This window comes from Ursus arctos, unplaced genomic scaffold, assembly GCF_023065955.2.
Source record: "Ursus arctos isolate Adak ecotype North America unplaced genomic scaffold, UrsArc2.0 scaffold_32, whole genome shotgun sequence".
NCBI lineage: Eukaryota > Metazoa > Chordata > Mammalia > Carnivora > Ursidae > Ursus > Ursus arctos.
In genome coordinates, this window is record NW_026623008.1 from 11209127 (window position 1) to 11222125 (window position 12999).

Here is a 12999-nt window from a genome sequence, read left to right on the forward strand (position 1 = left end):
GTGGGAGGTGGGGGCCGTGGTCAGGATGGGGTGAGCCCTCAGGGGTCTACCAGTTTTCACACCCCAGGCGGCCCCTCTCACCTTCCTCCTGTACTTGCTTCACAGCTTTGCTGATCTCGGCCTTAAGTACTTCCGTCTCGTCGGCGGTCACTGCGGCCCCCACTGGTACCACTGTGGGCAAAGGCGGGCAAAGTCCTCAGGGCCTCAGGCCTCAGGCCCCTGCCCCATCGTGCCCACCCCGGAGGCAAGCTGCCCTTGACCCACCCCTGCTGCCTGCAGCCCGCACCTGTGAGCTGAGTGACGGCCGTTGCCGCCAGTGCCTCGGTGGCCAGTGTGACCATGTCGTCCACGGTAACCACGCTGACCTCACCCCCCTCATCTGGCTCCAGGATTTTGATGCCCGCCTTGCCCTGGTGCACAGTCTTCACGTGGGAACGCAGGTTGTCCACCCGGTTGAAACCACGTCCGCACTTGTCACACAGGTAAGGCTTCTCTCCTGGGGGGGAAGGCAAGGTTCTCGCCTGCCGTTGGGGGGGGGGGAGGACCTCAGTGGCCTCCAGCTTCCCCAAAGCCCTGTCTTTTCCAGCAACAAGTGCTCTGGGGCAGCCACCAGGGCTGCACAGAAGCCTCCAGGGGCCACGTGCCTTCTGGAAACTAGGAAAATGGGGTCCTTACTGAAATTGAACCTCCCAGGCCCCTGCAGCAAGGACCGGCACCCAAGGCTGGGATCTGGAGGGACCACCCTTTCCACCACCCCCGCCCCCGCGAACGAGGGCCAGATGAGGCAGGTGGGCACGAGCTCACCGGTGTGGATGATGATGTGCTTGGACAGGTCCCCCACATTCACGAAGGCCTTGCTGCACACGCTGCACTTGTGAGGCCGAATGTTGTCGTGGTGGCGAATATGATTGGCCAACTGGCTGGACTGGACGAACCTGCGGCGCAGCAAAAGGAGGGGCTGTCACCAAAGGGCTGGAGCGAGGTGGGGGGGGGCGGGGACCCGGGCTGGGGCCTCCCGCCTCCTCGTCTAGGTCGGGGCGGACCCCGGGGATCTCTGTGGGCCGGGGCAGCAGTCGGCCCGTTTCCACCCGAGCTCTCGGTTCGTCTGTGGGCCCCCCGGATCGAGCGGGCTGCCGGGGGACCCCGCGGGGCCCGGGGCGGGGGAGGGGCGGGACCTCTTGCCGCAGCGCTCGCAGACGTAGGGCTTCTCCCCGGTGTGCTGGCGCACGTGCGCGATGAGGGAGCTGGCCTGCGTGAAGGCCTTGCCGCACATCACGCACTGGCAAGGCTTCTCGCCTGCGGACAGGGGCAGGACAAGGGTCGGCACCCGCGCCCCCCCCGCCCCCCCCCCCGCGCCTTCCCCCGCCCCCGGGCGCCGCCGGGCCGCGCACCCACCGGTGTGGATGCGGACGTGCCGCTGCAGGGCGCCGGGGTCGGCGAACTGCCGCTGGCAGTGGACGCACACGTACGGCTTCTCCCCGCTGTGGATCCGCAGGTGCCGCTTGAGGTTCCCTGCGGCGAGACCGCGGAGGGCGCGTGAGGCGCCGCGGGGGGCGGGCGGCGGGGGGCGCGGGGCGGGCGCGGCCCTACCTGAGGTGGTGAACTGCTTCCCGCACTCCCGGCACTTGAGCGGCCCGTCGGCGATGTGGATCTTCAGGTGGGCCTTCAGGTTCCCCACCTGTGCGCGGCAGGGCTCAGTGGGGCGCGCCGTACCCCCGCCGGGGAACAAGGGGTCCCCGGCCCGCCCCCCCCCAGGCCGGCGGAACGTTCCGGGTCCCACCGCGGAAAGGGCCCGCCCCCACCCGGCCCCCCGGCCTCCGCGCGAGCCCCGCCCCCCCACCTGGTTGAACTTCTTGTCGCAGTGAGGGCACTTGTGCTCCTTGTCGGTGTCGTGCGTCTCCAGGTGGCGCATCTTGGACGTGGGGTCGGAGAAGGAGCGGCCGCAGTAGTCGCACTGGTAGGGCTTCTCGCCGCTGTGCACCAGCTGGTGGCGCTTCAGGTTGCCCGACGTGGTGAAGAGCTTCCCGCAGTCGCCGCAGCGGTAGCGCGCCTCGCCCGAGTGCCGCTTCTTGTGCAGGTTCAGCAGGCTGATGAGCCGGTAGCTCTTGCCGCACTCCTCGCAGCCGTAGGGCTTCAGCGGGCTGCCGGCCACAGGCGACAGGGCGGGAGGCTCGCCGCGCTCCCAGAGGCGGGGCGGGGGGGAGGGGGAGGGGGAGGGGGAGGGGCGCACCTGTGCGTCTTCTCGTGGGCCTTGCACGCGGCGGGGTCCGAGAAGGCCTTGCTGCACTCCCGGCACGAGAAGGGCTTCTCGCCCGTGTGGATGCGGATGTGCCGCTTGAAGTTGCCCGTGTGCGTGAACTCCTTGCCGCAGTCCTGCGGGGGGGGGGGGGAGCATCAGGGACCCGGCGGGGCGGGGCGGGGCGCGGGGGGGGGGACCCGGGGGCGCGGGGAGGCCGCACCTCGCACTTGTGGATGACCGAGCCGTAGGCCTTGGACTCCGTGCGGTCGCCGTAGGTGCCCGAGCGCAGGCCCCGGGCCTCGGCGCCCAGCTCCTGGCCCAGCTCCTGGCCCGAGTCCGTGCTGGCCGACTCCTCGCTCTCCTCCGGCGCCTCCCCCTTCTCCAGCGGGGGCCCCTCTTCCTTGACCTCGGCGGCCGCCGCGCCCTCCTCCTCCCGCTCTTCTCCTTTCCTGGCCGGCTCCAGCTCCATCTCTGCCGGGGAAGGGCAGGCACTGAGGCGCTAGGGCGGTGAGCGGCCTCCACAGGTTGGCCCGGCAGAGCCAGCGGAAGCCGAGGCGGAGGGCTGGTCTCCGCTGCCCTCCGGGCGTGGGCTCCCCGCCAGGGCCGCTCGGTCGGGGACGTGGGACCTGCTCGGAGGGGGGCGGGGTCCCCGCTGGTGCTCTCCCGGCTGCACCAGCAACACTCCTGCGCTGGCAGAAGCACGACCGGGGTGCGCCCCGGGAAACCGAGGCCAGATTTTGAGAATGGAAAGGTGACTTGGGCCCACAGCTCAAGCGGGACTCACCGCGGGATCCAGCGGAGGGTGCAGGGAGGGGCCCTGGGGGACGTGTGAGCGCGGCCCGGCGAGGGGCAGGGTACCTTGCTCGGAGCTCTCCGACAAGGCGGCCTCAGCCTCGGCCGCTGCCATGCTGCTCGTCGGGTCGGGCTTGGGCTCCACGCGCGGGGGCTCCCGGGGGGCGTCCGCCTTCTCCGTCTGCTCGGCACCTGGGTGCGGTGTGGGAACACGGGAGGCTGATGAGGACCCAACATCTGGGGGCCCCCGGGAGTGGCTGAGGCCGGGGTGGGGACCCAGCACACCCAAACTCAGGCTGCCTGCGCCTCCAATCCGGCTGGAACAGGTGCCCCAGTGTGAACCTCGGGTCCCTCTGGGTAACCAGAGCTCCAGAGGGGCAGCTGCCCTGCCGCCCTGCCTCCCAGGCTCAGGAGCCTCCCCAAGGAAGCCAGCCGCTCGCGGCACTGGAGCCCAAGCTGCCGCGAGGGGATGGGACACACGGCCAGGGCCTCGGTGCCACAACTCACCGCTGGCCGTGCTCTCGGCCTGGCCGCCCCGCTCCTCTTTGGGCTCCCTGCCCGGGCCTGTGGGCGGACCACTGGCGGCGGGGTCCGGCTCACTCAGTGTGGGGGCAGCCGCCTTCTCCTCTTTGGCTCTCTTGTCTCCTCCTGGAGATGGAACACGACAGACCCGCCATTTCCCATCACCTGGCTGGAGGGGTGAGGTGGCCCAGAACTTGCTAGCTCTTCCAGATCCTCCTGGGGATACATCTACATAGTGGTTTGCCAGTCTGTCCCCCGGGCACCTACTCCACACGCCAGGCTCCCGCTTCCGTGGGGCTCCCGCACCGGCAGGGAGCACACCCCACACGCAACACAAAGCCGCTGCTCAGAGTCAGTGCTCAGGGGCGGCTCGGGGTTCTCTGCAAAGGGAGGGCGCGAGAGGGGAGGGACTGCAGGAGGACCCCCGTGTGCAGAGGTCTGGGCCAGGCAGGCCCCCAGCTCTCTGGGGCAGCAGAGCACAAAGCAAGCGGGTAAAAGGTGGGGAAGACGGGTAGGCAGACGGGGGGGTCCCTCTGAAGGCCTTCCTGAGACTTCCTCCTCGCACTCCACGGGGCAGGCAAGGCCGGGGAAGGAAACGGAGGCCCAGAGAGAGGAAACAGAGTCAGAGGCAACACCGCATCCAATGCTGCCTGCTTGGGACAGCCTGCCAAACGCTTACCTTCCGCCGCCAAGGCCACCGTATTCTCCCCGGGGCTGGTGGCCGGCTCAGCCAGTGACTTGAGGGCATGGCAGGCCGTGATGATGTCCTGCATCTGCAGGAAGCTGGCCACGGCCAGCACGTCGTCCACGTTCTCAGAGCTCAGGCTCAGCTTGGCCGTGTACATGAACTCCAGCACCTGCCCCAGGCCTGCCGAGGACACACACAGCCGTCACGGACCCGCCGCGAGGCCTGGCGCCGGCGGCCGGCTCAGCGGCCCCACTCGGCAGCAGGACCCGGGGATCTGCGAAAAGCAGCGTGGCAGGCCACCAGCGCCCCCTCTCCCGCACTGGCACCCAGACCACAGCCTCTGAAATGAAGTACCCCCACAGAGAGCAGAGGGGGTGATGGCCGCCCTGCACGGAGGACAGGGGTGTGAACGCCCCCCCCCCGCCCCCCGGGAATACTCTCCACTACTCAGCGACCACGCTCCACCACTGCAGAGTGCGCCACCAAGACGGTGTCAGCACTGGCTTTCGTTAGGTCTCGGCCACAACGTATCTGACCGCCAGGCTGGTCACCTGACCTCTCCGGATCTCAGTTTCCCTATCTGTAAACTGGGGGGCCACCACCTCGCCCTGACCTTCTCATGGCAGGTCATGCCATTCTGGGTTAGGAGCGGAATCCAGGACCAATTCCTTCTCAACCCCCAGGGTCCCTTCCCAGCGCCACCCGTGGCCGTCCCCACCATGGTTAGCATGGGGGGTAGGGGTTCAGGACGGACTCGGCCACGGGATGGGGCTGGGGGCCGGGAAGAGCGCACCTGTTCCTTGTCACTCCTGAGGAGCCTGTCCTACGTGACCACGAGCCCCTCCTGTCGGTTCTCCTCTTACCACCCAGCTCCCAGTCAAAACCGGCCCCCCGAACGTGGTAGGAACCCGCGGCCTGGGTCCCATCTGGGAGGCCTGCCGCACCCCACGGCTCGAAGGTGCCGCCCCCAGGAGGGCGGGGCCGCGTCGGGAGGCCCCCCGCGCAGCACAGAGCCGGCTGCCACTCGTGAGCCTCCGCCAGCTCGGCCGGGGGCCAGCGGGGTACCTGCCGCGTTACTGATGTCCAGGTGCACCACGTCCTTCTGGTCCACGAAGAGCATCTTGAAGTACTCGCTGCAGGCCGCCAGAACCGCCTTGTGGGCTTTGAAGTCGACACCGTCCACCACGAAAGTGCAGTCGCACAACAGTCCCAGCTGCCGCTGCTGGTTCAGCTGCTCCAGGACATGCCGGCTGTGCTGGGGGAAATCCATGGCTGCGGGAGCCGGAGGGCCGTCGCGTTAGCACGGGGAGGACGGTCCACCCCCGGACTCCCCGGTGAGGGCGTGCGGGAAGGGGGGGAGTAAATCCAGCAAGGGTAAAGCACTCCAGACCCCCTCTGCAAGCCACGGCTGACCAGCGGCTCCGAGACCCCTCGATTACTGGCCAGCAAAGCTCCAAAGACCAAAGATTGAGGGACCCAGAGAAAAGGGCCAGCTTCGCGTCTTGCCACGTAACGACATTAGAAAGTCAAAAAACAAACACTAAACACTGATGACAGTGAGCATTAAAAAAGAAAAAGACATGGTCAGTTTAACATGTTTTACAAAAAGGGTGCATGACATCATCTTTCAACTCGATACATTTGGCTTTATGAAAACCTTTCTATTCCGTTTTCTCCCCTTCTGTCCTGCACAGGTGAGACAGCTGTTCCACCTTCCAGCATCTCGGGGGCGGACCCTCTCCTGCGGCGCCCTCGGAGCTCCGGCAGAGTCCAGTCCTGCCCTTGGGGACAGGGATCTCTCGCTGAGTCATGGCCTCAGGGAACTACAGGAAGCTGGGGAGTCCTCTGCCTCCAGAAACCTCTCCAGGCTGTCCCTGGAGGAAGAATGAACTCTCGTCCTGACCCCAAGAGCTGCTGGGCTGGCTGCAGTTTCTCTGTGAAAGGCCTCACTTCATGCCTGGAAATCCCACAACTGTCTCAAGTGAAAATGCTCAGAAAAATTCCATGGCCCGGTGCCGAATAATGACGAACTGCCACAAGCCATGACTAAATAAGTATGTGAAGCAGCCCTCTCCTCCCCAGCAGCGCCACACCAGACTGCACCTCAGACCAGCCTTTCACAGGGAAAAGAGCAGACCCTCGGTTCAAGAAAGACCCAATTTCAAAATAAAAGTCAACACCCCACTCCTGGGATCACACTGCACAGACCCCCCACCCCACCCCTCACCCCAGGGCCAGGCTGTCAGGCCCTGGCCCGGCATCTGAGGCCTGGGTCTGCTCCGACCTGCCCCAGGCTGTTTCTGGGTGGGGGAGGATGACACTTTGGGGCTCCCGGCCCCCAGGTTTCAGCAGCCCCTCATGGGCTCCCGCTGATTTGTGACATCAGCCTCCTGGGGGTGAGTCACTGTGCGGGAGCCGTGACCATGTATGGTGGTCTGGCTCTGATGAGCCCCGAAGAAAGCCATGCCCACCCCCCCACCAGGGGCTTAGCCAGCACCGATCAGCTCTGAACGATGCAAAGCCCACCCACCCCGTGGCGTCTGGAAACTTTTCAGAAGCAGGGCTGGGTGTTTGCTGAGTGGAGGGAGGTCACCGGGCAGGCAAGCAGGGCTCCAGGAGGGAGAAGGAACGTGGTGGTGGCATTAGGCTGTGTGCCACATGCCGGCCTCTGAGCCACGAGTGCAGAGCAGCTGTTGCGGGGGACCCAGAAACAGCCTTTCCTTCCCTCCGGCATCCCCACGACCGTCCTTGGATCTCAGCCTCCACACACAAGCTCCCACGGCTTCTTGGTTCTCTGCTCCGTCATGGCGCCTCCAGCTAGAGCTCAGCAGAGAGGCGCCAGGGGCCAGCCCCGGAGCGGAGAGGGCAGCAGGGGCCGGTCCGGAGCGGAGGGGGTGGCAGGAGCCGGCCCCGGAGCGGAGAGGGCAGGCCGCCTGCACCTGCTAAGCAGCCCATGCCGGAGCCAGGCCCGCCAGAGCAAAGGCCACTACGGACACAAGACGCCTGTGAAGGCCTCCTTCTCGGTCTTCAGCCCCTAGAACAAGGAAGTTCCTGCTGTGACCTGAAGGAATGAATGCGAGGAGCATTCTGGCTGCTCCGTGCCCTAGCCGGGAGAAACTAAAATAGAGACGTTTCTGGAGAACATGGAAAAGAACCAATGTCCGGTCCGTGAGCTGGACACCCAGGCCGGGGCACCCAGGCCCAGGATCCGAAGGCCATACACGCTGAGCAAGGCGCACACGGAATGGAGGTGGGGGCAAGGAGAGGCCCGGGGCCAGCTCAGCCCCAGAGCTGCCTTCTTGTGGAGGAGGGGGGTGCGGGGGTAGGCACGTGAGCGCGTGTGCACCCGGGCAGCCCCTGAGTCCCCGTCACTAGTCGCTCCCTATGTCCTCAGAAGCCCAGGTGCAGAAACCCCTCCCCAGTGCAGAAAGGGAGAACCACAAGAGCCCACGAGGGTCAGACGCTCCTTCAACTCAGAACAAGCCCACCCGGCACCTGGCAGCCGCCCGGGCTCCTTCACCTGCACCAGCAGCTCACCCGAAAACTGAACTGGGAGGAAGTATCTCCCAGGTTCAGAAACAACCAGGGAGCATCTGCTGAACAACCCCCCACCCCCACCCCAAGGTACACAGTTGGTCCAGGCCCTTGGGCTGGAGCTGACTGAAGGCAGAACCCTCCAGCGGGAAGGCGACCTGACTTGCTGCGAAGAGAAACCCAAGAAGAGACACCAGGCCCCCCGGGATGGAAGAAGGCGGCTGGTCAATGCGGCTGGCCTGGGACCCCGGGGGCTGCCGGGAGCCCTTGAGCTGCGGCACCGCCAGAGCTCCCAGGGAAGGGCACGAAGCCGGCTCTCCTGGGGCTGGACACGGAGGGGGGGGCTCTCATTTCAGAGACCTTGGGGGGGCAGTAAAAGTCCTGGGCGAGGGTGGCTGGTGGCCTGGTACCTCCCATGCCCCCCCCAGAACAATGGGTACCCACGGGGTATGATTTCCACCCAAGGCCAACCCCGCTCCTCCGATGGGAGGACAGACGTGGGTGTGGGGGCAGAACACGGAGGCCTCCAGGGTCCTGTGAGGCTGCCTCCGGAGCTGTTCCAGCGGAGAAGGCGCATCTGTTGACAAAACCAAAGAAAGAAAAGGAAGCGAGAAAACGGGAGAGAGGGTGAGAGAAGCAGCGGAAGACCTTTGGGGGGGGGGAAGGGAGGGAGCAGAACCACGAGGGAGGGAGGGAGGGAGGGAAGAAGGAAGGAAGCGAAAGGTGGCTGCCACTCGCAGACGAGCAGCTTGAACACAGGCTCCTGAGCCCAGCCCTGCCATCAGCCCCAGGAGTGCCAGCGCCACCGTGGGGGCTCCCCAAGTGCTCACGGGGCCGCCCACAGAGGTTGTCAGCAACCCTGGGGACGTTATAACCCCCCCACCCCGCAGATGGCCCCCCCAGCTGCCTCCAGCGCTCACCTCCGCCAGCTGGCCGCCCTCTGGAAAGCTCCAGCAGCCCCTTTCTCCCTAAGGTGAGGGGGCGAGCAGGTGAGCGGCCGGCTGGCGTGGTCCTCCCCTCCGAGGGGCTGCGCTAGCACCCGGCAGCGCCCCACCTCCAGAGCTACGTGAAACACTCTAGATCACGGCAGTCCTCCCGCTGTCTCCTGTTTCCTTCTACGCTCTACAGTGAAAGGAGCCCACCAAGATCTGGCCAAGCTCAGAGGGGCCCGGGAAGAGGGGAGAGCACCTGCCCGGGGCCACACAGCTGGATGTGTGGGTCCCGCAGGCACGGGGAGCTGCCCACCCCGTCAGTGCGTGTGCCCAAGGGTCGCCGCCTCCGAGGAGACTTGAAGCAAGAGTAAGATAACAGCCCTGTTGCCTCGTGTCAGCGATCCAGTGCGGCTCCCCCAGCCCCAGCCCCACTATGCAGTGCCTTCACTGGAGCGAAAGTGGGGGGTCCCTGCTGCCTTACTTCTTGCTTTAAGGGCGATAAACGTGAGTCTTAAAGCTACTCTAAGACCCTAAAAGCTTAGAACTACAGAAAATGCAAACAGAGCAAGATCGCAGAGCCCACCAAGCCCAAAGCCCTCACGTTAGATGCAGAAAATGAAGCCCCAAACTGGCGCATGACTTGTCCGTTCAAGAAATGGCCGACCTTCTAGAAACTCCTCACTGCCTGCCTCACTCCTGTCCTGTGACCTTCCCCGTGACACCGCCAGCTGCTCGGTGGTGATCCCTGATGAATGGGGTGGACGTCTGGTGTCAGAGCTGGGACGCTCTTCCGATGCCCCCCCCCCCCCAGCTGGACACACAGCCCTGGCCTGCCTCACAAGGAATCCGTCTGGGAATGGAAAAGCGACGGACCTGGAGAAGCCCCGCAGTGTGACTCCCAACAGGCACAACTAAGCAACGCGGACACGGGTGGCCACCAAGTCCCGCCATCCCACCACACCTGCCAGGAGATCTCAACCCGACCTGGGTGGCCCTGACCAACAAGAGACAGGGACTCGGTGCCAGTTCCAGGCTCGGCCCTTAAGAGGGCTGCAGATTCCACGTGGCTCTCCCGCAACCCAGCCACCCCACCGTAGGGACGCCCGGGCTCTCTTGTCGGACAGAGAGGGCGTGGGGAGGGGCCCCAGAGGAGATGCCACGGGCACAGGCCACAGGATGACCTCAGAGGCCCTAGCGGACAGCGGGATGCGAGACGCTTCCCCGGACCTTCCAGCCCAGCTACTAGCTGAATGCTGTCACATGAACGACCCCAACACCTCGTGGGACCAAAGAAACTGCCCAGTCAACCCATGAAACTGGGAGAAGAAATAAACTTACGTCACGACGTTTTGAGGCGTTGCTCACAGCAAGAGAGAACGGATACCGATGGTAAAACTATAAAGAAATGGCAAAGAGTAACAACATGTCCAGGAGGATGCTGTGTCTGGATGGGCGGAGGGGCAAGCAGGGGTCCTCTGAGACACTGGGGGCGCTCCATTTCTTCACTCAGATATACCGAGATTATTTAAATTAAATATATACATTCCGCGCACTTACGCATGGCAACGTTCTTCAAAAGCTGACAAAATTTTTAATAAGAATAAAGTGAGGTACAGGTGCCACCCTCAATCTTGCAAAGACAAGATTGCTTGCTCGCGGCCCGGGCCCCAGGTTTCCGGGGAGCTGCGTGGGGTGCAGGGGGGCTGGCCACGGGAACAGCCCGTAGCATTCATGCTTCAGTTCCAGAACATCCGCAAGCAGATGATGACATAAGAGAGGGCTCCCCCTGGGTGATGAAATCCACGAGGTTCGACAAGACCTGGATGCCAGACCCCAGCAACCCGCCCCCACTGACAACGAAATGGCATTTACGGAGTCTCTCCAACATGGCGAAGCAACACAGGCCACGCACGGCACCGCCCGATCACCTAAAAGCTAAGAACCGGCTACGCTGCTGTCGAGTCCCGCACTGAGCGCAGAGGCGCCAGAGCCTCTAGGGTCGGGCAGGCGGGACCCGGATCCAGGTGCGGCCACCCCCCACAGCAGCCACGGGTCTCCTCTGGCAAACGGGGCCGGTGGGGCTGCTTCCCAGGTGCGGCACAGGCTTCAGCGAGACGCTGTAAGCGCAGAGCCTGTACCGGGCCTGACACGTGGTAAACACTCACAAACTACCGTTACCAGGAAGCAGAGATGCAAATTCGAGTTTTATTTTTAGGCCGAAGACCGTATCAGCTGGTTTCCACATATCCTTCTATGCTGGGTACCTTGGGTAACTATTTAGTGACTTGACCTTGTTAAGACGTTGTAATCATAACCCATTATTCTTTCTAAAAGCAATCTGGAAAAATCCCAGAGCCCAATTCACATTAAGAGAGGGAGGGAGGGAAAGGAGGTGCGCTGGGCAAGAACCATTCAGAGCAATTTTCTCTGTCGGGGAAGCACTTTATATTGAACAACTGTTCTGTTAACCCCCAAGGGTGCTCCCGGGTGAAGACGGGAGCGCCTGCCCAGTGCTCTAAGTGCGTCCGCAGAGCACCGCTCCGCCTCACAGCCAAAGGGGCACCTGTCAAACACGAAATATCACCCAGGTTATTAGCAAGCACTACACTGCACGCAGGGATGCGACACCGCCACAGAGAAGGAAGCCATTAAGCCAGAAAGCAACCGGCCTGGCACAGGGAGCGGCTGCCCTTGACGAACGACAGTCCCCAGCTCCCAGAACACGCTGGGCCCGGCTGTGCGCCTGGACACGACACGGCCGTCTCACGTCCAGGGGCAGGTGAGCGGATCACCACTCCGCTTCCAGCTGCTCGGCATTCCGGATTTTCTGGAAACACGGGTGGTTCCCGTCTCCAGCTTAGCACACACAAACTCAGGCCAAGGCAATGGAAGTTCACAGCAGGCCAGCCTTGCAACTGTGACACCTTCCTGCCCACCCACCGTCCACCCAGGGTGACAGCCTATCCCCTTTCAGGGCAACACGGAAGACAGGCAAGTACCAACAAAACCAGCCCATCTGGCATTTTCCTCGTTGCCCAGCAAATACAGCTCTTATAGTAAGCTCGTGTTTCTCAAACTTTCAACATCAATTTCCCCTTTAGGGTGAACATACAAACTGACTCAGCCCTTCCCATCAGCCCCAGATTCTGATGCTTGACCTTCTCCTGGGTAATGGCTCCACTTTGAAAATCACTGCTACCTTCGGCATCATCTTACCAGCCACGAGTCAGTAGTACTTTCTGTGCAGTTTGTATTACCAAAAAATGTTGATTTTTAAACACCTAAAAATCCTATCTAAATATAAAATTAAATTGTAACACTGCTTTTGCTTTTCAAATTATACAACTTCCAGGATCTCCAACACTTAACCACACTTCTGAAGAGGGAATGGGCATCCCCTTCCCCGACCCATGATGGACCCCCACTGCTCCAGGACTACGGCTGTGTGGGAAGGCTGGCTGGTCCTGAAGAAAGTCCTGTCCTGTCTCCCCACATGCCCACGCCAGTTCGGAATCCATGATGCTGGGACTTGCTCTGGGGACTCTTAAAGCTTGACAGAGGGGCTAGATAAAGGGCCTTGCTTCTACGAAGACAAAATCAGAGTACATGGGACTTTTTGGCATCTGATCCTTCTCCCAACATCCGGCCCTCCACCCCAGGGCTCTCTAAGCCGCGGTACACAGACCTGGCCTGAAAGGAGGCCCGTATGTTGCCCCGCCTCCCCTATCAGGTTCAATAAACTCACTGCGGGGCGGGAATAGTACTGACTTCCTCTTCCCAGCTGCTGACAGCACCTACCCCAGGACCTCGCTCTCACGCTGCTGTGAATCAAGTCTGGGAACAGCCCTTAACAGAGCGGTGAGTCCTGGCCTTTCTGAGTGCGACTAACTCAAGGTCAAATATTCTGTGGACCTTCACGAAATAGTAATTGTACTTTTGGTGCTTGTTAACTGAGAAAATAATGGGCAAGACCACTATGAAAAGAATTTCCATTCCACTAATCACAACAGCATCTACACGTATTTGAGAAGTAATGAGGATGAGGAATGTTCTCCAATATACAGAAAGGCTGTGGGGTGATACAGCTGTGCCACGACTCCTAATTATCACTGTCCCCTCTCAGGGTCGTTGGCCCCTAAATCAGGAAACAGACACACGGGAAAGACAAAAGCACTTCACACACGCTGAATGAGCGCTTCTCCCGTGCCGGTTGTAGGTCTAATTAGAGCTCCGAGCATCGCGGGGAAGACAGGTCCTAAGTATAATACGTTAGCTCACTTACCAGATGCTGG

The 12999-nt window shown here is 62.7% G+C and overlaps 1 protein-coding gene across 4 annotated transcripts in view; it reads right to left on the reverse strand.

Annotated features, from left to right (window-relative positions):
* The window catches only part of ZBTB17 (zinc finger and BTB domain containing 17), a 30386-nt gene that overhangs the window by 1716 nt on the left and 15671 nt on the right, over positions 1–12999 (reverse strand). For 3 of the 4 annotated variants that reach the window (XR_007190591.2, XM_044391424.3, XM_044391422.3), the window contains exons 3-15: positions 5307–5513; positions 4233–4421; positions 3539–3679; positions 3098–3223; positions 2460–2710; positions 2231–2373; positions 1841–2141; positions 1591–1678; positions 1396–1512; positions 1176–1296; positions 805–935; positions 287–496; positions 82–171 (exon numbers count right to left, since the gene is read on the reverse strand). Coding sequence is in view for 3 of the 4 variants with exons in the window: in XM_044391424.3 (XP_044247359.1) it covers positions 82–171; positions 287–496; positions 805–935; positions 1176–1296; positions 1396–1512; positions 1591–1678; positions 1841–2141; positions 2231–2373; positions 2460–2710; positions 3098–3223; positions 3539–3679; positions 4233–4421; positions 5307–5511 (2113 nt within the window). In the remaining variant the exon portion in view is untranslated. Of the gene's footprint in view, positions 1–81; positions 172–286; positions 497–804; positions 936–1175; positions 1297–1395; positions 1513–1590; positions 1679–1840; positions 2142–2230; positions 2374–2459; positions 2711–3097; positions 3224–3538; positions 3680–4232; positions 4422–5306; positions 5514–10045; positions 10103–12999 lie in introns of all 4 variants that reach the window. The other variant, XM_044391423.3, reaches the window with a different exon arrangement.